This window comes from Grampus griseus, assembly GCF_964374135.1.
Source record: "Grampus griseus genome assembly, chromosome: 8".
NCBI classification, from domain to species: Eukaryota; Metazoa; Chordata; class Mammalia; order Artiodactyla; family Delphinidae; genus Grampus; species Grampus griseus.
The window spans coordinates 66,476,933-66,501,014 of NC_139002.1; the positions used below are offsets into that span (position 1 = coordinate 66,476,933).

Here is a 24,082-nt window from a genome sequence, read left to right on the forward strand (position 1 = left end):
TCCAGCAGTGGTTGGCCAGGCCCCAGCGGAGGCCCAGCTGATGAGGGCTCTCCAGAGTGGGAGGTCTGGTGGGAGAATAAGAGAGAAGGGGGCCAGAGTGGGAGCAGGGGAAGAGAGAGGTATCTCTTATCCTCACCTACAAGCACATGGCAATCAACAGAACAAATGTCTGGGTACCATGAACCAAGTCTTACCACATCTAGGTAGGAAAGCAGGTATTCAATGTCCCCTTCCGGCTTAAGCTCACCCTCAGCCTTTGGAAAGGGCAGCTTATGGTCCACGTGGTCCTGCTCACATGCCATAGCTGAGTAGACCGTGGCAGGCACCAACAAATAGCTTAGAATGAATTAACAGTTGTCTTTCTTTCCTCCCCTCTCCTGGTCCTTCTCTTTCTGGAATGTGACTATCTCATGATCCTCTTATTCTGTCCTAGGAGTCCAGATGAGAGACCAGACACCGTGGTCAGTGGGTGCTGGCCACTAGGATGGTGAGGCCATTTAGACTGGGTGTGGTGGATCTGCTGGGCCATGTGCAAGCAGAGGAATCCAGTGTGATCAAGGAGATGAGGCAGGAGGCAGATAGATTTAGAGACAAGAGAGATCATCCTGCCCCCGCTGCGGTTTGAGTGGCTTCCCAGCTCAAGTGCTCATGTCCAGCTGTATTTTAGTTCCTAAGCCCATGCGAGAGTTTGTGGTATCTTTACCCACCTAAACTTGAGCTAGCTTCAAGCTCTTCTTAGCAATCAAAGCACTCTGTTCACAACAGGAGGCTGGAGATCAGAATCCAGGGGAGACCAGGGCAATGGGCCACAGGTGGGTCATCTATCTGGGGAAGGCCAGAGGCAGACAGCAGCTAAGTTTTCGTAGTCCTGATGGACGTGGCAGGAGTGCAGTGAACCCAGTTAAGGGGTGCGAAATGGAACAGATAACCAGAGGCCCACGTGTGCTCTATGCGACCCCTGTTCTTGACAGGCGACAAGGAACAGAGGCAAATCTTTTTCTCTCGAGCTCCCTTTCCTTTACTGGGTGATAGCAGCTCAATCTCAAACTTGAAGTTTAGGGGTTCTGCAGAAATATGAGCATGTGTCAGCTCCCTAGGCAGGGCCCCAGAAGCATCGATGCAGCAAATCCTCTATCATAAACCAATTACGTGGCTGGCCTGTGTGGGAGGAGCATATGCAAATACTCTCTGGACTTCTCCCACAGCCCATGGAGGGGCGGGTGTCACATTTGAAGCCGAACACTGTAATCCATCAGTGAGACCTGCTAACTTCTACTGCAAAGAGAAAGTTCCAGAAAGCCCTGATGTCAGACTTGGATCTCCCCTGGATCCCCAAAGCTGGTCTCTGAATGAGGGGTGGGTGGTGCCTTTTGATAAAGTCCTCCTTGGCTCTGTGTCATCCACCCCCCATTAAGTAGGTGGTCTGTTGAGGAAGCTGGGAGAGAGGGCTGAGATAGAATCCTGGCTCCAGCTGTGTGGCCTTGGACAAAGCAACATAATTCCTCATCTGTTTCCTTCACTCTCAAATAGGGATAATACTAGTGCCAACCTCACAGGTTTGTGGATTAACTGAAACAATATCTACAAGTACTCAGCACAGGGCCTGACAAATAGCAAACGTGCAATAATTGTTAGCTACTATTATTACCGCTATAACCTTTCTGAAGGCCGTTCAGGGAAACTAGCTTTTATGACTGCATCTATGTGCCAGGTCCCAGGTGAAGTGCTTTCCATGCGTTATCCCACCTAATTCTCAAAATAACATAGCCAGATCGGTAATACTATCTCTTTTAAGGGTGCAAGAAGTGTGTTACAGTAGGAAGCTCTGCACACCTCTCGGTCTGTCATGCTGTTCCCACTGCATGGACCCTCTGCCCTGGTCTCTTTTCCCTGACTGAATCCTCCTCTTCCTGTGGTCCTCAGCTTCTCTGTCACTCTGGACGCCTTTCCTGACCCACATCTGGGTGTGAGGCCACCACCTCCATTTCTCTGATTGCAGCACTTAACACGCCGTATTCTTGTCACTTCTCCACTTGCCCGTCTCCTCTATCAGTCACCAGACTAGCTCTCAGGCTTTCTAACTGCCTGCGACGTGGGTCAGCCCTGGCACATATTACACAGTAAGTATGTGTGAATGAATGAAGAAAATGAACAGTGAATGGATGGCATCATAGTTGGACAAATGGCAGAGCTGGAGTCTGTCGGTCTCCAAAGTCCAAGCTCTTTCCATCATGCAAATGGAGACGATCCTGAGACTGTGAAAGACGCCCCATGAAGTGATGTGACTATAACCTTTCACGTTTTGCAAACTGTCAAGGTCACGTAGTGATTAAGTAGCAAAGCTAATGTTCAGAAGCAGGCATGTCTGTTTCCAGATGCTGCTCTATCTCTACTGTCAGCACCAGAGCTGGGATTATGCAAAGCCATGCCGTCTCCCAGGCCCGGAGCTCGGTGATCCAGGCGGATGCCCATGCCCACACAGCAGGGCCCACAGGCCCTTCAGCCTGCAGGAGGCATTAGTGGGACCTATTACTGGATTAATGGGCAGGGTTATATAGACTTGACAATGGCCTGAGAATCCCAGGGGGTTATTTGACCTGAACAATGCAGTTTAGGCATGAGTTGGAAGGGAAAAAGAAAAATAAAAAAACACAACGTGCCCCTGAGAAGACATCTAGTCCTTCCATTTCAGAACAAAAGTAATCACCAGGAAGAAAGATTCACCCCAGAAATCCTCTTGCTCTTGTGCTGCATCCTGCCCTGCCCATTGTCACCTTACTGCCCCCATTAAGAGTTCATTATGCTCCTGGACGAGCAAGCATATCTCTGCTCACGTAAGAACCCAGCCTGTTGAGGAGGCAGGAGGGAGGGGGGCTGGCTGGGCCCTGAACAGAAGCTGGCAGATGAACATGCAGGGGGTCAGAGACCCCCGCCAGGCCCAGGAACGGCTGCCACAGCTCAGCCCTCTGGGATGGCAAGTGGAGGTTTTTCAGCACAACAGAGTGAACACAGCCCCAGCTGTGGACTCAGACGGATCTGGATCACAACCCCGTATGTGCCACTCACTATTTGACCAACCAAAGGTTTCTGGGTGCGGTGGTGAGGAGACTACATGGTAAACCTGCTGTATGTGCTCATAAGATGAGACCCTTTTGCTTGGAAGACAAGAACGCCCTGGGCCAAGACCCAGAATTGCAATGGCTGCGTGCATACACCTCCACCGTTACTGCTTTCCCCGCTTCTCTGGCTGAGTTTGGCTAATACTCTTTAGCTACAGCTGATAGCTTGGTGAGACCATGAATCCAGAAGCTTGCCTGGCTCCCAGAGGTCTGGGCCAATAGTTTCTCTGGAGCCACAGTAGCATAACTATTCTGTCTGGGCTGGGTTCAACAGTGGCCAAGCAGCACACACAACTTGCTATGGGCTGAGTGTAGGGGTACCAGTAACTGCCGCATCCTCAGGATGGTTCTGGGGAGGTAGATGGGACTGATGGGCACCTCACAGTCCAGTGTGTTTCCACGGTGATGACAGGATCTGGAGCCTCAGGTAACAGCTGGGCGGCGCCAGCTGAGGAGTTTTCTGACATCTGAATTATACCAGCCTGGGAAGTGGAGAGGCAAGAGGCTACTGGGCGGTTCTCTCAGGACATGTCAGCCATGCCATGGGGACTCTTGTGGGAAGATATGACCCCCTCCTACAGGTTGGCCTCCGGGGACAACAGAGGCCCTGCAGGAGGGTGGGAAGGGGGGAGTTCCTGGGACCTTGGCTCTGTCTCCTTTAGAATCCTAGGATGTGAGAGTTGGGAGGCCCCCAGGGAACACTGAGGCCAACCCTTCAGCAAGGATTCTTCTCCTCCCAGGTTGACGTTGTACCCATAATGTTCCTGCCAAGGCAGGCCTTGAACTCAGTTCTGAGCACAGGTCATCAAAGGAAGAGGCCTCAGTTCTTCCTTCAAATTTTCATCCTGGGGTATCTAAGAGGTCTGAGGGGACACTGCAAAGGGAGGAATGACAGTGATATCAGAAGCTGATGTTTCAGATTCAGTTTCACTGTTGATTAACTGCGTGAATATGGGCAAGTCACTTTGCCTCTCTGTTTCCCCATCTGTAACACAGCAGGGGGTGGGGGTAAGGCAGGTGGCCCCAGAGGATAGTTTTGAGGGCTTAACTGTCATAGAAAATCTTTATGTGTTCAGTCAGCAAAAACCAGGTGAGATATCCAAAAATCAATCAGGTATTGAAAATACCTTAAGAGTTGTATGGTCCTGGGGATATTGGAAGAATGGGAGAGTTTATAATGTTCAGAGTATTTTAACCTTAGACACAAAATACATTTATGTATCTGAGACTTTCTTCTACCCACGAGGACAGTATTATTTTACCACACTTAACGTATGAAGAAACTAAGGACAAAAGACATTAAGACACTTGCCCAGGAAGTGGCTGGGTCAAGATAGGAACCAGGTCCAAACCCTCTGCTCTGTTCCTCCATCTTGCTGCCTCTGCTGGGGGAACTGCTCGCTGCCAATCAATAAGTGGTACTAAAACATCCCTCAAAATACAGCAACTCAGGAAGGTTATATTTCCCAGAATGCCTTACCAGGAGGCTCTGTGTGAGTGAAAGACATAGCCCCGTGGGTGGGGGAGGCATGAAGGCTGGTTGGTAGAACTTCAGGCACCCATGCTTGAGGAACAGTGGAGTTTGTTACGTTGTCTTGCAATCTTAACCTGACTTCAGGTTTTTGTTTTATTAAGTGGGATATGCAGGTTTGGGGCCAGAGCTGAATTGCTTAGGACTGTAAAGGAGAGACTAAGCACCTCTCTCAAGGGAATGGAGAGGTTTGGGCTATGAAAGCATAGGCTGCCTCACACTCAGCTCCAGAAATCAGCCTCTTGTCCACAGGTCTACCACACGTCCCATACTGGGGGACAAGAGGCTCTCCCCCTCCCTGACTCTCCACACCTCTCTCTGATCCTGCTCTCTGTCTGCATCTGGGCGAAACCCCGAGGGGCGAGCTCCTTACCACCCCATAGGCAATGATGTCTGAGTACATCCTCATCTCTGGGTACACGCTGACCAGGTACCACCGGAAGGTCTTGCACTGCAGCTGTTTTCTCAGAGCCTTCCTTGCAGTGATGTCCCCGATGTCGATTCCTGAGTCCTGCACAGGATGCAAACACAGAGATTCAGCCACCACCAGGGCACAGCTTTTCCCTGAACCTCCCCAACCATGGTTCTGGAGACTGTCTGGTGAAGGGACAACCTGGGAATATAACTCATGCACTTCCCAACGTGTGCCTTGGCCCCATAACTGTCCCCGTTTGGTCTGTGAAACATCAGACCAGCACTGATGGGGACCGTCATCAAAGGCCATTGAAAATAAAGATGCAAATCCTTAAAAATTACTAAAAGAAAAAAAAGCTATAGTCTTTGTATAAGTGAAAGAAATGGGAAGAATACAGTCTGATTAAGGTTTTCTCTCCCTCAAGAGATAAGATGAGAGATTCTGAACTGCTAGGGGAGAGGAAGAGGGAAGGGAAAGAGTTGAAGATGGAATAATGCTAATTATATTACTATTCCTAAGGATCATGGCAGCTAAGTCTTACATAACACAGTGTGTCAGGCTGTGCTCTGCATGAGACAGGCACATATATTTATATTTTACTTATATTAAATTTATGTACATGGTGCCATTCAAACCTATGAGGGAGTACTATATAATCCTCATTTTACAGATGAAGAGTTGAGACAAAGGGAGGTTAAGTGACCTCCTGGGTGACTTGCCCAGAGTCCCACAGCTAATAAGTGGTGGACCTGAGAGTTGAACCCAATCAACCTGGGTCTGGAGTTTGTGCATTAAAGTTTACCCAGCGCATTTTTAGGAGCCTGCCCTTCTGCCTCTTAAGACCAAGTCCCTATGGGAGAAGCAGCCTATCTCTTTAGGCCTGGGGGCTTAGCATAGACAGCACTGTGTCTTTCACTTCCCAGGTGTACCAGAGAGGTGGTCCTTGAGCCATCGACATGCAGCAGACAAGGAGTAGACATGGAGACATGGATATGTCCTTGAGTGAGAGCGAGAGAGAAGCTCCTATGTTTCTTGTGGTCCCAGAGCAGAGGGGAAGCCCTGGGCTTGCACCCCAGCTGTTGAACAGGGCACAGAAGCAGCTGAGAAAGAGCTGATGCCACAGCAGAGGATGCAAAGGGGTCCCTCCAGTGGGGGATCAGATGGCGACGGGTGACATCTCAGAGGACGACACCATGGAGCCAGGGATCAGAGGGGCACGTGGTATCTCATGAGACATAAGCCCACAGCAGAGACAGAGGAGGATGGGGAAGCACATACAGCTCTCTCCCACTGACACTGCAGTCCACGTGCTGGCAGTGTTACCCCATCTGGTTCTGCCATCAACTCCAGGATCAAGTTACGGGGGTTGGGAAAATAATGAAATTGACAGTTTAAGTCTGAAATGTCTGGGAAAAATCACAAAGATGGCTGCTGCATGCATCTGGACATGATCAGAACACATTTTTGATATCAGTCAACAGGGGCTTGAGTCCAAAAAAAATGTAGATATAGAAGAAATACATTTATTTTTGCCCACCAGAGTTCAGGTCATGTAAAAACTTGAACCTGCCACAGCCTGAAGGTTTACGTTCCAGACTCCTAGGGTGCAATTTCAGAGAGGATATACCTTTTGAATATTTCTTGATGACCTTTTCTCTGATGGGTCTGCTCCCTGGCTCCTGCCGGGAGCCCTCCCAGCAACTGCTACTTGGCCTTTCTCTGCTGGACCCCGGCTCCCTGACGATCAGGAAACATGTTCTGCTGATCTCTGTACCCACAGTCTAGCGCTTCACCTGCACTATACTGATGAGACCGAGTTGAAAAAATATTTATGAAATAGTGAACTTAGCAACTGACAATAAATGTATCCTGCTCACCCCTCCCCTACCCCAAGACATCTGTGAAGTATTAACTCTTTAAACTTCTCTGCACTTTATCCTCACATCACAAAGCTATTGGCCTGGACCCAGGTCTTCTCACTTCATGCTATACTTGCCTTTATGTGATGACAAATTAACACTGTCTCAGCTTCTAGGGAAAGCAACTAGAAGAACCTACTTCAGCAAGGCCTCTGTATTTTCTTTAAAATCTAGGTTCCCATGGGAAAACTTCCTTTCTACATTCAGGATCAAAGGAAGGTTTGCCTCTCTACTTACAATCTAATCAAAAGTGGGAGAGAGACAACCCGTCTCTACTTTAACTTCTAGGAGACTCAAGAACCAGAGTTTTGTTCAGCTTACATGTCTGGATATCATGTCCCTTTCCTCTTCCTGTTTATTCATGGACTTTTGCCTTTCCATTTTAACGGTTCAGCACATCTGTACTGTGTGTTTACTGTAAACTGCATCAAACTCTTTTTCAGAGCAGGGGGAGGAAATTGAGAAATAAGCAAACATTCTCAGAGAAGGTCACCTTGACCTTTATTATTAGAAAACAATAAGTGTATCTTCCCCCTTTGCCAAATACTTAGGGTACAGGGTTGAATAGTGTCCCTCCCCAGTATCATGTCCGCCCAGAACCTCCAAACGTGACCTTATTTGGAAATAGGATCTTGCGGATGTATGTAACTAGAGATCTTGAGATGAAATCATTCTGGATTTAGGATGAGCCTACATCTTCATAAGAGAAAGGAGAGGGAGGCTTGAACACACAGAGACAGAGGCAGAGAATGGAAAGACACATCTACAAGCGAAGGAACTCCTAGAGCCACCACAAGCCGGAAAAGGCAAGGAAGGATCCTCCCCCAGAGCCTGTGGAGGGAGCACGGCCCTGACTGCACCTTGATTTGGGGCTTCTGGCCTCCAGAACTGTGACAGAACGCATTTCTGTTGTTGTAAGCCACCAGGTTGTGGTAATTTGTTCTGGCAGCCCTAGGACACTAATGTACTTAGCCACACAAAAAGCTGTCCAGTATTCCTGCCTGTGTGCGCAGCCAGACACAAAATTCCTTGTAGCCAAACCCAAAGAAGGGCTGTTGCCTAAGAACCGTGGTGAGTCATCCTTGGCACTCAGCCTGTCTTCGGGCAAGAGGAAGCAGGGGCACGTCTAGAGTTCCTGAACCCTGTGTAAGGAAATATTGATGATTTGCTGCAGACTGACTTTGTTGATAAGCAAACTGATTTTCAATTAAAGTAGAGGCTGCATGAGTGGAAGGCTCCTCTGGATTTCCAAAAGCTTGGGACTGAATGTGATTACGGAGTGAGTGAGAGAGCTGGTTCTGTCCAGTGCAAGGCCCAGGAAGGACTCCACATAGAAGGAAGCGAGGGAGGATGACTGCCCATCAAGGGCATTTTAAAGCTGGGGCGGGAATGCAGAGGGTGCAGGTGATCACGTCGACGACAAGAGTTAACACTTCTCTAGTGCTTTCCATTTGCCAAGCACTGATCAAAGTCTTTCCACATATTAACTTATTTAATTCTCCAAGGAGCCACTAGGCAGGGGTGAAGGGTTCCAGCTCTACATCTGCAGTTGGGATGCTGTAGACGAAAGGTTAAGTAAATCGGGAACACACGTGCCTGTGACTGAACAGAATGTATCGAGATGCCGCCACATCAAGGGCAGCTGGGAAAATTACTGGGGAAAACATGGAGGAATGCAGCACCCACATTTCCTCCCTCTTCTTTCTTTTTCAACTCATCTTTATTGAGTGCCTAGACTGTGTCAGGAGCTGTCCCAAACATCATGCATACAAATAGGAAGAAGTCACAGTCTGCCTGAAAGCAGAGTCTGGAAGGTCCAGACAAGTAAACAGACTCTCTGCACACAGTGTGAAGCACGGCGGGAAGCAGAGAGTGCTGAGGGACAATGGAAGAGGGGCCCTTAGTCCATCCCCTGGTGTGGGGCAGCGAGGATGAAGGGGAAAGGGATGAGAGCAGTCAAGGAAGGCTTCCTGGAGTAGGTGATGCTAAGGGTGAGTTTGGAAAAGTAAGCAGGATTAGCTAAACTAGTGTCACCCAAACCTGGTTTCCCCAAACCAGCACCTGGGGAGCTTTTTACAGATTCTGCTACCACTATACACCTCCTCATCAAAATCTCTGAGGATGAGACCCAGAATCAGTATTTTTTAAAAGGTCCCCAAGTGATTCTGATGCAATTGGTCTGTAGATCTGCTTTTAGGAGCCACTGATCAAGGGAAAAAGGGATCACACGTATGGCCAGCAGATTCATTTGTTAACAAGAATTAGTGAGGTTTTACTGAGCCCTGACCACGTGCCCCACCTTGTGCTAGGCCTGGTGACACAGATATGAATAATAAAATCTGTCCTCAGAGAGCCCATGGTCTAGTGAAGTGCTTCTCAGCCCTGGATGGACATTAAAATCCCCAAAGGCTTTCTTAAAAAAAAAAAAAAAGTCCCCTTCCAAACCAATTAAATCATAATCTCTGGGGTGGAGGCCAAGTGATTTCAAAGTTCAGCCAGATTTGAGACACACTGGTCTAATGAGAGAGAGACTTTCAGACAACGGAACATTCTCTTACAGGGTGATGATGCAATGACAGAGACACGCGGACAAAAAGGGGCTTTCTCCCCAGCTGGGGCTGGCTTCTAGAAAAGAGGTCACTGGAGCTGAGTCTAAAATGATGGAGAAGAAATGGTAAGGGTGGAGGCTGGGGAAGAGGTTTTGGGAGTAATTCCAAGCAGAGAGGACAAAATGGGCCAACACACAGAGACGAGAAACAGCCTGGTGTGAACAGGGAGCTCAGGGCAGTTCCCCTAAGTCCACGCTGTCTGCAGAGCCTCCAAAACAAGGATGGTGGGCAGTGGGGCTGGAGACGTGGGTGGAGGAGAAAGCTTAGATCCATGTCTAACACCGGACTTTATGCCTGATCTTGTGCACATGGAGAGTCGTTTAAAGATTTCAAGTAGGACAATGACATGGTCGCGGTGAGTTTTTTAAAAAGATGACTTTGGGCAGTGGGGAGTATGAACTTGAGGGGTAAGACTTGAGCCAGGAAACCAACCAGAGGCTGTTGCAGAGGAAGAGACGAGGCCTGAACTCAGAAGTGAGAGGAATGGAAAGGTGGGCTCGGTGATGGACTGGGAATGGAAGACGATTAAAGGAAGACACTCAGGTTTAAGCTCACATGTCTGGTCAGATGGTGGTATCATGACTTTAGACAGAGAATAAGAACAGAAGCAGACTCGGGGCGGGGGGGAAAAGATGTACACAGTTTCAGTCAGATTCAGTCTGAAGTGCCTGTGGGAACACCCAGGAGAAGATGTGTGGCTGAAAGTCTGAAGCTAAAGGCAAAAGCCAGGCTAGAGAGAGTAACTAGGAAGCCCTCAATGTATAGGTGATGCAGAACCCAAGAGTAGATGGGATTACCCTGGGATGCGTATCATGAGAGCAGGTGGCCAAGGACGGGTCCCTGGGGAGCACTTAAGCAACCACTGGAAGTCAGCCTTGCCCACACGGAGTTAGGAGCAGTCGGAGAGATGAGGATGTTCTGGGGTGTGGAATCCTGGAGCTAAGGGAGTGAAGAGTTTCAAGGAAAAGGTGGGATCCTGTAAGTGAAAGACTCTAAAACAGCCATTAAATCCAGCAGTTAGGAGGCCCATGATGACTTTGCCAAAAGCAGCTTCGAGGTCGTATTGGGATGTGACTTGAAAAGTGGACGGGAGGTGGAAAAGTGTTGACTCTTTGCACAAGCCTGAAAGAGGCAGAAGAGGGAGTCTGGACATAGAAGCGAACAGGGGGGTCAAGAGGAAACACGCTGACCCCTTCCTTCTCCTCCTAAGGCTTCATCCTGGACATTTCCACCCCTCATCTGCCTTTCTTGTGTTACCCCCCAGCCCCACCCACTTGACTTGGTTTGAACTCTTCTAGGAGTCACAGGCAGACACTGAGTTTCATCATTTTCCAATTACTTCTACTCACTCACTTCTCTACTATTCTTTGGATTTGCTGTCTATTTCAACATCTGGCAGCTGCAATCGGGGGGAGAGGGCTACCAAGTTTGCAGCTTTGGGGTGCAGAGAGACGGGGGACAACAGTAACGGACAGGATCCCAGTCCTTTGCAGAAGCCAGGGATCCACGGACAGGATCCCAGTCCTTTGCAGAAGCCGGGAATCCACACTGCTCTTCGCTGGTGAGCTCCTGGGGAGTTTCCAAGTGTGCTTAACATTTTGCTATCAGAGGACACCCACAGCAGGGCTCAGCATCCTGCCCAGAATGCTGTGATCCAACGCCCACAGCCGCAGATGGGGCTAGAAGGCACCACCGTTTCCCTAGAAACACTCCCACTGTCAGAGCTGCATTCGGGGCTGGTTCATCAGGGCTGGCTGCACTCCCGCTGGTACTGCTTGGTTCCTCATTCTTCTTCCCAACTGCTGAAATCTCACTGATTGTAGGAGGATGCAATCAACCTAAGACCCCTCCCCCTGGTCGTGGTAGTGAGGGGGTTGCCTGAAAGCTCCCACCCATGACCCAGCCTACTTTCTCAATCACTCCGCCTGAGCAAAACATTAGCTTGGTGGACACATCGGGGAAGAAGGCCTTCATATGGAAACTTTAAGCAAAGATCAATCATTGCCCTATTAGGAAGAGACAGCAGAGGCTTTCTAAAGGACTCACAAGGGGAAGCCATGGCCTTGGGAGGAAAGCAAGAGGTCCTGCAGTCAACAGATCCGTTTCACATAAAATGCAACATAAGCAATGATCTCTAGGCAGACCAGCTGGCAAGCAGGTGGGGATCCCGTGGCTGGCATCTGTTGGGTTCTCCCAACCCAGCGGTCCAAGGTTACTTCCATATGACACACAGCAAGGCTGAACAGAACTACCAAAGAAACATTGCTTTCTCTCTCACATTTCTTAAGTGTGGGTGACTAGAGGGCTAGAGGACAGTGGCAGGTGATGATGAGGTTCTGTGAGGGTTAAAAGTAGCCTAAAAAATGTGGGAATGTAGCCCAGCCCCATCCATGTGGCTCAAGCAATCCCAAAGGCATAGGAATATTCCTTATTGGTTTGGTCAAAGGTTCGATGGAGAAGTTTGAATCCAGTCTACAGGGAAATTAAGGTGCATTTTGTGAATTTTGGTAATTACTGGGATATTTGTAATCTAGGACCATGAAATATCTATTGTCAGAGAAGCTGAGAACCTGGGAGCATGTTGGAACCTTGGAGCCACTTGGTCCAACTTTCTCACATAGAATGAGGACACTGCTGTCTGGAGGGAAGGAGCTCTCCTTCAAGGAGGAGGTAACCAGGGACGGGGTGGGTAAGATGCCTTAGCACCCTATAGTCAGCCCCTTTTCTTCAACATCTTGTATCTTAGGGTTTGAGAATTCACTCCAGCATGGCAAACAAGACTCTGGCTGTCCCCTGGGAAGAAGGGTTGAATCTCAGGTTTGTTTTGTTTGTTTTTTTTTCCCCCATCAACCTCCAAGAAACCCACCCCCACGGGGGCTTCCTACCTCTTGGGGTATGTTCCATGCCATGTACACGTGGCTTTTAAATTCGTCCATCCAGACTTCAGCCACCCTGAGGGCGTTCCTGCGGACATGGGCGGTGAGGTCCTCGGTGTAGGGCTTGTGGGCTCGCTCAATGTGGGCAATCCGCGAGCAGGGCAGGACCTCCACGCTCCCGCCACACTGCCACACCTGCGGAAGACACGGGCCACGCATCAGTGCCCAGACCTGACCCTGAGCCTGGAACCCAGACCATAGGTGACCATGAACGCGAGCTCAGACATCCAGCTCTCACCTTCCTCTCCTGCCTGCAAAGGGAGCCAGCTGTACCTTATTTCTACCCCTAGAACAGGAAGGTTATTGAGTCATTAATTTGTGTCTTGTCTCCAGTTGCTGTGGATTTGCCAGCAAAGAAGTAATGCACCCTCCCTCTCCAGTCTTTCCACCCTCCCTCCCCCAAAGAAGAGACTAGACATTTTGTGACCAGCTATCTGGGTTCTTCTTGCCCCGGGGGAGAAGTTAACAAAATCCTTGATAACGGTCTCCGCAGCAGTGCTTGACATGGAGGGACCAGCGGAGCCTCCCAGCAGAGACATCACCTTAAAATGGACCACCTGGGCCTGGACACAGATGAGTGATCTCCACAGGGAGAGCCAGGCGCCCTGCTGCAGCTCCATCTTTCCTGGGCTCTGAGTTCTGTCAGAACCCAAGTTGGCGGGGGGTGGGGGGGGGAGCTATAAATAAGGGAATAAAAAAAAAAAAAGACGGGAATAATATGAAACTTCTCCCTGACCTTGGTGAGTAGGAGCTTGGACAGGATGCAATTTGATTTTGAAAAATAAAAATGACCTTGTAACCTGAGCATTGAGAGACAGTGTCTTGGAGCCCTTGCCACAATCATTCCAGACACTGTGGGAGTTCAATGTTCTGGAACGTGCACATCCTTTTGTGTCTTTAGGCCTTTGCCCATTCTATTTGTAATTTTGGAATGTCCTCCCTACTCCTTCTCCAGCTGAAAAAAAATATCATCTCTCAAGATCTTGGCCACCCAGCCACACTATTGTGGGGTCTTTGCTTCATCCTTGGGGCAGAGCTTCCTCCTCTGGCCCTCAAAGCTCTTGATACCACAACTTACCTGCTAATAGGTCAGCCTCCCCCTCACTGTGTTGCTAGAGGGCAGAACCCATATCTCATTCGTTTCTCATCTCCAGCACAGAACACAAGGCCTGGTACGTACAGGTACTTTGTAAGTACTTGTTGAATAAATACATAAATGATTGATGCCTAACCAGACAATCAATCAGTAAATGGTTGGTGCTTAGAAAAGTGGGATGAAGCTGAAACACCTGGTCAGAGAGGATGAGTGAGGCTTTTGGTGGAAAGCAATCAGGATCTCTTGATGGACCGCGGGGGTCACTTATTAGGTATCGTCAACTGGACAACTTGGCAGGTGACACTTGCGCGTATAACGTGTACCCATCGACAACCATAGGTCTTCCTCCAAGGAAAGGTCAGCTTCAAATTTAGCTTAATTCCCCTCCCCACCCCGTGCTAGTTAGGAAGAGAATGTCTTCTCTTCCACCAAGCTATTTCACACCAGTTGGTCCTGTTGGAAGTTGGAAGGCAATGGACTGACTGCCTAAGCCTGTCTTGCATTTAGTATATTATTAATATTTAGGGCCAATAGAAAGGAAACAAGCATCCCCGCTGAGCGTCCACTATGTGGCAGGCACCGGCACAAATCACACACAGTAGCTGTGTGAACTTGGGTTAGTCACTTGATCTCAGGGTGCCTCAGTTTCCTCATCTCCAGTGGGGATCCTAAGAGTTCCCATCTCAAGAGGTTGCTGAGGAGATTAAAGTGCTCATAGACAAAGTGCTTAGAAAGAGGCCTGGCACATAATTAGCGCTCAGTCAGCCTCGGCTATTACTGAACAAATGATACACAGCAGAATCTTCAGAATAACCCTGTGAGGTCGTGATTATTGTCTCCAATGCCAAACGAGGAGACTGAGACCAAGGCTGTCCCTTGCCCAGGACCACACAGCCAGTACGAAGGCAAAAGGATGAGTCTAGGGCTTCCCTGGTGGCGCAGTGGTTGAGAGTCCGCCTGCCGATGCAGGGGACACGGGTTCGTGCCCCGGTCCGGGAAGATCCCACATGCCGCGGAGCAGCTGGGCCCGTGAGCCATGGCCGCTGAGCCTGCGCGTCCGGAGCCTGTGCTCCGCAACGGGAGAGGCCACAACAGCGAGAGGCGTGCGTACCACAAAAAAAAAAAAAAAAAAAAAAAAGGATGAGTCTGAGCCTGACTGAAGCTCAGGGAAGAGCCAGTGTTTCCCCAGGCGACCATGCTTTGAAGGAAGTTTCCACACCCAGGGGTCGTTCCGAGGACCAGGAAAGGAAGCCATGGAAGGCTCTAGGGTGTGTACCTTTATGTCCATGACCCATATATTCCGGGGACTGTGCTGATTTCCAACTCACTTTGCTCAGATTTTCAAGGAAAGCCTGTGAATACTGTGAATATGTTACTGATGACACACGGAGTCAGGGTAATTATTCTTTGTGCCACTGGAACGGAGGCTACTAATTGACATATTTCAGCGACCCAACACAGTACATGATTTGTAACAAAGCTCTTTTATTCCAAGACCTGTCTCTCAAAGAGTCAGTCGCCATTTCATCTTAGAGTGGGAGCCTCCGCCTTGGTTCTAATCAGAAGGGTGGTGGCAGCACCTCCCATTCTGCCCTTAGCTGCACAGTGAAAGGAGCCGTGTGAATTCACTGCTGACCTCTTGAAGCTACTCTCCTTTCCCCATCCTGTAGCCACCGCCCTCATCCAGACCACTGCCATGTCCCATCTGGACTCTGCAACAGCCTCCAAACAACTGCCCTCCCTCCTGCCTTCCTCGTCTAGTCTCTTCTCCATCCAGCAGCCAGAGTGATCTTTCGAAGGTGTACATTGGATCCCGTCCCGCCTGCACGGCGCCCTCCCCAGCACAGCCCCTGAGGCTCCGGGGGCCTGGCCCCTGCCCACCCCTCCAGCCTCGTGCTTGCTTCCTAACATACTCCGTGCTGCAGTCATGCTGACAGTTTTTACTTCCTCCAGCATGCTGGGTTTCCTCTCACCTCTGGATTTCTGCACATGCAATTGCATACCCACCCCGGCCTGCTTCACCTGACATCCTTGGGGTGTCAGTTCAGCGTCACAGTCCTGTATCCCCTTCAACTAGGTGAGCCTGTCATGCTCTGTGGTCCCAGCCCTGTCTTTCCCGACCATGACACTGGTACTGGTTTACTAATCTCCTTCCCTCTTTCAAAATGTTCTCCAAGCTCTTTACCACATTCTCCTTTAGACATGTGCTAAATGGTGCCTAGAACAGATCACGGGTTTCCAGCAGAGGTGGGATGGCTGAGCTGGGTGGGAGTAGCGATAGTTTGTAAAGGCACAGCTTTGGAGCCAGCGAGAAGTGGATTCCAGTCTCTACCTCTGCCACCTGCTGCTGTGTCACCTTTGGCAGGATATTTCTCCTCCCAAGTCTCAATTTCGCCCGGTAGAAGAAGGGGATGGAGTGCAGGTAGGTGTTTGACCCCGAGCCTGCCTCCGGGTGAGCTCTGTATGCGTGGCAGCCGAGGTGGGATCAGGACATCTGGGTCTATTCTGACCCCACCATGTGCTGGCTGAGCGGCAACACTGGGGTACTTCACATCCCATCTATGAAACTCAAATGACAGTGATTGCTACACTGAGCAGTGGGCTCTGGAAGCCCGTCGTAGTGCTCGGAATATTGTAAGCCCTTATTAGCCTGCACTTGTTATTATTATTTTGTAATAACCATTATGACTGCTGCTAGTGGCTTCTCCTGTACAGCCACCTTCAGGGGACAAATGATTGCAGAGGAGTCACGTGTCTGGCTGAAGCCCAACAGACAACAGACGTGCTGCCCTCCAGAGTGCCTGGCCCAGCAGGGAGAGGCTCCTTTCCAGAGACTGGAAGCACCCGTTCACCTAGAGCTTGTCTCTGCTCTCCTCTCTTCTGTGAAAAGAAACTCATCTATCGTGAGCATCTGCCTCAGATATAGCCTTTGGGTTCCTGGCAGCTTCTGGTTGGAGCAGAAGATGTGTATTTGGCGTGTTTGCCCCTTCACTTCCGGACCCTGACCAATGACCCTGAAATAAACAAGAGAGAGCCTGTGCGCCACGATCCCCGCATGACGAGCAGCTCCGCTGACCAATGGCTTGCTCCAGAGAGAATCTCAGAAGTCTTACCCACAGCTGATCTCAGAGGCCCTCTCGTAGATGGCAGACAAAGGATAGGAAAGAAAATCATTGGCATTTGGACCTCACGAAAGATGACATCATGAAGCTTCCATGGAGGTTTGGGAGGATGAGGAAGTAAAATGGATCCAGGCCTCGGACACAGGTCTTAGCTGGCGTGATGTGGCAAGACCCAAACCAGATAAAGGCTACAGACGGGAGGCATTGGGCCAGAGAAGCAGGGCCGCTGGAGGGAGGGCAAAGATGCGGGACAGAATGATGGCTTAGCATTGCGAGTTCTAGGGGTGGACGTGCAAAGAGGAGGAAGGGCAAGGGTTGGGTGCCAAAGGGGTGGCTGAGAAATGAAGACCAAGGGTCAGCAACCAAGAAGGCAGACAAGGTCGCAGGGGTCGCAGGGCACAGGAAGCCACTACCAAGGTAGAACTTAATTTTTACCTAGTGCGCTTGTGACCCAGGCTCATAACAAGTGAGGCGTGTGCTAGTCTTACAGGCCCTGGGGATGCCTGGTGGCACGTCAGCCCAAGGCTGGACCTCGTGGCTTCTGGATGGGCACTGGGCAACATGTTTCCTGACCACACCAATTTTTTTCCTGTCTCTGTGCCTTTTCACCTGCTATTCCATCCTTCTGGAATAAATCCCCCACTTGTTACCCACCTCAAATCTTACCTTCTTTCACCCACTCAGTCTAAATTAGATCCCCTCTGAATACCTTTAGCACCCTACCCTTTTTCTTATTAATGCTTATTCACAATACTTCTATTTACGTATTTCTTCGTTCAATGTCTGCCCTCCACCTCCATTGCCCTGCTAAAGTATAAGCTCCAGAAAGACAAGGTGCACGTTGCATATACCAACACCAGGCACTCAGGACATGTTCCATAGCTGTGATCTGAATGAGTGATTCCAGCAATCCCAGAGCCCTGGGCTTTCATTCACCATAGAGAGAGGCGGCTTAACTCGCTTAGCTGGCTCCTCTACTAAAGGCCATAAACATAAAATGCGCCAGATTTTACTGAACACAATGACTTCCTTCAGACCCAAGTGGTTTTTCAGCAAAGCTCTGACATTTAAGTGCATGCTGCTACAAACGAGAAGAGTTACTTTGGCTGCAGACTTGAATTACCGTTATAAAACTCGGGAAGTTATCAAATGAACCTGGGCGATTGCAGGCGGTTTCATCGTATGGAACCATGAACTCACTGTAGAGAAAGCCCCCCACCTAGCCAACGCTTCCAGACGCCCACGGAGGAGCTGCTGGGCTGCCCCCAGACGTGACTGAGAACCTGAACTGTTGTAAACAGAAGGGCGAGTCACACTCACCAACAGCCCTTCCCAGGGAGCCCTAATCCTGTGACTGTTTCTGAAGAAACTTGGTGTCTCCATCTGGGAACTACAAGAAAGCATGCAGGTCTTGCGGGCTGGTAGACAGAGTGTGAATCCTGCCTCTGTCCCACGTTAGCCTTTCACTTGGACCTGTTCTTGGATGTCAGTTGCCTTTTGATTGGGGCAACTGGCAGGTTTAAAAGAGATGCTGTATGAAAAGCTCCCTCTAGCAAAGACAGGCATCGAGTAGGTTCTTAGGAAGGATCAGGTTCCTTTCCCTTCCCAGGACTGGGAACTGCTGGTACAAGGTCAGGGTCAGAAGACTGAGTTTATGTCCTATGTTTGCCACTTACATAAATAAACCTGCTTCCTTCCCAAGCCTCAGTTTCTCCCAGCTGCCAAATGGAGGAGCTGGACTCAGTGACATGTTAGATACCTTCTACTTTTTGCATTCTGTGGTTCTAAGTGTTCTTGCCAATACCTCAAATATTACCCAGTATCTGAGACAACTGGTAGAGTTGTGAATTGGGAGTTATAAAATAGGGAGACACTGGAGGCAAGACATCAGGATACAGTGTGACCATTTCTCCTACTCAGAGTCTGGTGATCACTCTGTAGTCTTTGGTAGGAATAGCAGATAACACTCCCATGTTAAATCCGTTCACTGGTTAATGTCCTTTTGAAGCACTGGGTTAAGAAGGATTCTGAGGCTCCGTCTGGGCTTAGTGGAAAAGCATGCCACCATTTATTAGTAATATCTACCGAGGGTAAGTGATTGGGGGGTGGTGGCACCTTAGTCTTGTACTTCATAAGCACAGTCCACAGGATAAGACCCCAAATCCTGTCCAGCTTTTATCTCCTTATGACATTTAATGAGCTCTTCTCTCTTGGCAAAATCTTCCCACTGTTCCCTCAGCCCAGACATCCTCCTTCCTGCTCTCCGTCCAACCAAAGCCAGCCTGGCCCTGTTCCTCCAAAGTCCTGAAATACGATTCGCACCACTCAAGTGGTCCTTATTTCTTGGCTCATCTTGTTAATTACCTTTTTATGTGTAGCTGTCTCGCCTAACTTGGCTGTGAAATGCTGAGACAAGAGTCAAAAGCCAACCCAGGCAGGCTGGGGGGAGGAAGACAAGGAAGATGGAGGCTGAGGCCTGAGAATGGCTGGCAGAAGACCAGCAACGTGTTTGCAGAGTGGCTGTAGGGTCAGAAATGCAGGCAAACAAAGACACTGACTAGGGCATCACCTAGACACCACATGCGTCTCACTCTAGTAGCAGCGTGCACGGGAATGAGAAGGAAAGAGAGGTCAAACCTGGGCAAAGCTAAGTCAAAAGCCAGAGGCTGTCAGCCTCTTCCCCCTGTCACATATATTTATTTGCCTGGCTAATTCCTACCTACTTTCCCTGTCTGCCCTGAATTTGGTAAATGCCTCTGCTCTGCATTCCCGTGTCACCCATACCTCCTCCAGCTGGGTGCCTGTGTACCTCGTATATGTACAGTTTAAAGACACATAACACAAGGGACAACTGTTTACCTACCGCCCACTTAAGAAACAGTATCGGCAGCAACTTAGAAATCTCTGTGTGCTGCTCCTTACCCACAAAGGTAACCCATTACCCTGAATCTTGTTAATAATTTCCTTGCCATCAAGCTCAACTATGTACTTAGTTTTACCTGGTTTTAAATGCTGTATACATGGAAGTGTATTTTCTGCATTCTTCAACTTGCCTCTTGCTCCATTTATTTTCATCACCATTGTGCCCCATCATATAAATGTACAGACATTTATTTACGCATTCTCCTGGTGGCCCACAGTCTGGTTGTTTTCAGGATTATGAACAGTGCTCCTTCGAATATGCTTATACATGTCTCTTGGCACCCAAGAGAGAGCACCTCTCTGTGTATCTGCACATAGTGGAATTTCTGAGCCATAGGTTAGAACACGCGTTCAACTCTCCCAGGGAGAGTGAAACTCTTCCAAAGTGAGAATCCCATGTTCCAGTCCCACCAGAACAGATGAGCACTCATGTTGCTTTACAATCTTGCCAACGTTTGGCATTGTTCATAGATGGGTGTGAAATTCACTCTCACTGTAGTTTTAATTTGCATTTCCCTGAGTACCAGTGAGATGGAGCATTTTTTCCTATTTATGGGCCCAAAACACCAGCCTGTGAGAGAAGACCCATGGCCACCTTGCTCTCCTTAAGGAATCTCAAGAGCCTAAACAGGGCCTGGCACATGATAGATACTCGATAAGTTGCATGAATGAAGGATTGAGAGTTGAGCCTTAGTTCTGAGTCATCCCCCTGTGCACTTTCCTCGGTGCTCTCCCAGGTTTCCAAAGGCAGACATTTCATTCTTTTCAAGTGTAAGGAAACATTTTTTAAAGTCTGACAATGCTTATTCTTCCATCAGACTCCACAGAAAAACACTCCCTGGGGATCCAGTTTCCCAAGCCCTATTCTTACAATAAAACACTGCCGAAAGGTCTTTTGGACAGAATTGCTGCTCGGGGAAAAAAACAAAAAAAAAAATGATGCTTTTTCTTGGAAGATGTCCCTGAAGGGGTCTGATTTTGGGTCAGCCATAAGAAGCCCTTGAAGCAGTTTCCCTGTTTGAAAGGGATCCTTCATAACTCTCAGAAGGCAGCAGGAGGATTCATCTGGTAGGAATCCAAGAAGAGACCAGCTGGGCTGGAATGTCTGGAAACTTTTCATGAAGAAAAAGTTAAAAGGCTGTTCTGCAGGGACTTGAGATTTGCTGAAATAGCTGTTTACCTATAGGAAACCCAGGGGCAGCCATGGTGCCAAGCTCAGCAAACCAGCCCATTATAGACAGGGGCCCCAGCTTTCCTTGGACTCTAATGCTCTGACTCTAAAGATTGGGACCATGAAAGTTCATTTCCTTATGGGAAATTCCAGGAGGATCACTTAGCAAACACGTGGTCATTGAGATTAGAAGCCCTCTTTCAGTGGTTCCAAACAAGGTGAACTTATACATGGTTACCTTAAAACTCATAGCAGCCAACAGCCCTGATTACTATTGTCTAAATGCAGGCTAGGGTGGACTCAAGACAGAATGGAAGAAAAGGAAGAAGACAAGCCTGGTCCTACCTGGGGTTGGGGAAGTGAAGCCAGGAGAAGGGTGGTCTCCGAGAATGTGGCTGACTCCTAACACATATCTGTGTGTTCCTCTATATCTCCCAGCCTTCTTTGAAGTCGGAAGGGATTGTGTGAGCAGCTCAGGCCAATGAAATAAGAGAGGAAATTACAGCTGTCACTTTCAGGCCCAGGTGGGTAAGTATCCTGTGTGGGAAACCCATGAACACTTCTACCACTTCTCCTCCCAATCCGCTGGATGTTTACGCCAAGATGACCTTGAAGTTCAAAGAAGGGGAACCCCCAAGCAACCTGAGTCCTCAGTTACCACTTGGAGAAGAGCTGGCCAGGAGAGCCCCCCAACATTTAGAGGACTGTGAAGTGAGTGAGAAATAAACTTGTCCTGGGTTCAGCCTTTGGGGTTTGGGGGCTGCTGTTGCAGACTGTGAACATTTCCCTGATTCGCACAAGCTGCCGGCATGTGGAGAGGCAAAGTGACCAGAGAGGCTTGGGCCCTGCAGCATGGATAACAAGGGGTTCAATCTATTGGGTGAGACTTTGCAGCAGAAGTTTCCAGGCATGGGGAGAAACTGTCCAGGTCCAGATGATGAGTCCATTCAGAGCAGGTCCCCACTAGGGACTGAAGATACAGAGAGGAGATTTAATCCCCAGTGGGGGAGAGAGGGAGCTGCCAGGGGTAGGCAGGTATTAGGACTCCTGCAAAACAGGCTGTAGGGGAGAGTCTGGTTCCAGTTCAGAACCAGAGCAGCAGTCAGAAAACCAAGGGAGAAGCCAGCAGGCTGGAAGAGGAGAAGCCAGGGGCTTGGAGACCACGCATGACTCAGGGCTCCTCCGACGGCCACAGGTAGCAGCCCCATGGCAGCTCCACAGATCCTAGTGTGAGCCAGCAGGAGGCGGGGCTGCAGCCACACCGCCAGCCCTGGTCAGGTGACACAGTCTAGCAGGGCTGATCCTCACAGCTTCCCCGTGCATGAAGCCGAGAAGGCTAGTTCCAGCCCAGGCGTTTCTATAGAACCAAAACTACAGAAGCCCCAAGCTCTGAGACAGAAGTATTGGCCATGTTCCAAATCAGGGTCCCATTGACACGCGTGCTCTCTACTCTAATTGCATCTTTTGTTTTGAACTAAGATCTCTGGCTCCATTACCATCACTGATGCTGTAGAGAATAATAATGAGCTTGAATGTCACAGGGACTCAGGGAACAATTTTCTGAAATCCAAATAAAACCCTTCCCGTCCCTAGTGTGAGAGTCATTTTTATCAGATAACTCAGCCCATCCATTTACTCAGGAGTTCTCAGAGCCCTCTCTGGTGGGTTAAGCCCCTCTGAGTTGCTGTAAGCGCCTTCTCCCGTGGATGTATCCAGAAAAGCTCGCTCTACCCAGCTGCTATTCAAAGCTGATCCCCAGGACTATGTTTAATTTATACTTTGCTATATGAAGATGAACCACTGACTCATTTAATGTGTTTCCTTTTTTATGTCTTTAATCAGTGGCTGTTTCTTTCCTCTCTCAGAAGCTTAATCTAATCAGAAACAGCCCCTACTCCCCATATGAACGGCTCGTTAGCATGTTCCAATCAAATTCAAATTGACTGTCCATACCAGATGCCCCTCCCACACACATACAAAAAGAGTGACCCTGGTTCAAAGGATAAGGCAGGAGGATACATTAGGAGGGTCCTTTCTGAAATGCAGGGCAATCAGAATCACTAGAGGAAAGTATAATACAATCTGTCACCTCCCAGCATGGTGGAGCCAGATGACAGGTGACCCATGTGTCACTGGGACAGCACAGGTGGGGAAGTTTGGCAGACCCTGGGTGCAAACATTAGAGGAAAAGCTGTGTGTCTGGCCCAAGCATCACACCCACATTCGGCTCAGAGGAACGCTCGAGGTTATCGTTCAGATGATAAAACAAATCTGAGATGCTGAACATTTTCTCACGCAGAAGTATTTGTTCTAAAGAGTTTTCCTCTTACTCCACTGGAATTCAGATTAAGAAAGCTAGTGTGCTGGGTTTTCACTTAAAGAGATTTGCCCTTTTCATACACATCAAAAGGAATTGTCAGCTTGGGTTTCATCGCTGATAGGTACCTACAGCAAACTCACATTAAAAATGGGATTTACGGGCTTCCCTGGTGGCACAGTGGTTGAGAGTCCACCTGCCAATGCAGGGGACGCAGGTTCGTGCCCCGGTCCGGGAGGATCCCACGTGCCGCGCAGCGGCTGGGCCCGTGGGCCATGGCCACTGGGCCTGCACGTCTGGAGCCTGTGCTCCGTGGCGGGAGAGGCCATAGCAGTGAGAGGCCCGCGTACCGCAAAAAAAAGAAAGAAAAGAAAAAACAATGGGATTTACAAAAGAGATCAGCATTGCAGTATAGCAGAACTGCAGGGGAACTAACAGATTACCTTTCATTTCCCACCTGAGGTTCAAGGTCACATGATAATATAGAAGCACAGTAGGAAATGTTTCCAAGACCTCTGCCTCTTGTGAGACGGGAGGACATTGTGGTCAGAGAACAGAGGTTAAACAGTTTTGCTGTCAAATCCTACATTTCCCATTTGCTAGATTGGTGACTTCAGACATTTCATTTCACTTTCTAATATTCAGTTTTCTTGTCTGTGCAATGTGTCACAAAAATGACACATTGCAAAAGTAGATGTGAGGATCAAACGAGAGAATTTCAACACCCAGCCCAAGTTTAGAGCCCACTAAGTGTGAGGTATAATTATTACCAGTGTAAGACTCCACTGATGATAAGATTCACCACCGCAGTAATAAGAACTTTTCAGGGCAGGAGGAAACACCACATTCTGCTGAGCTTGACATTTATATATCCACCTGCCTACATGTCACCTCCACGTGTGTGTCTCTCAGGCATCGCAAGCTT

General features: G+C 49.0%; 1 protein-coding gene across 1 annotated transcript in view; it reads right to left on the reverse strand.

The window, feature by feature from the left end:
- Window positions 1-24,082, reverse strand: part of GALNT18 (polypeptide N-acetylgalactosaminyltransferase 18) — a 359,182-nt gene that overhangs the window by 69,307 nt on the left and 265,793 nt on the right. Inside the window, exons 7-8 of the mRNA XM_082659572.1 lie at window positions 12,479-12,664; window positions 5,024-5,161 (exon numbers count right to left, since the gene is read on the reverse strand). Of these exons, the coding sequence (XP_082515698.1) occupies window positions 5,024-5,161; window positions 12,479-12,664 (324 nt within the window). The remainder of the gene's footprint in view (window positions 1-5,023; window positions 5,162-12,478; window positions 12,665-24,082) is intronic.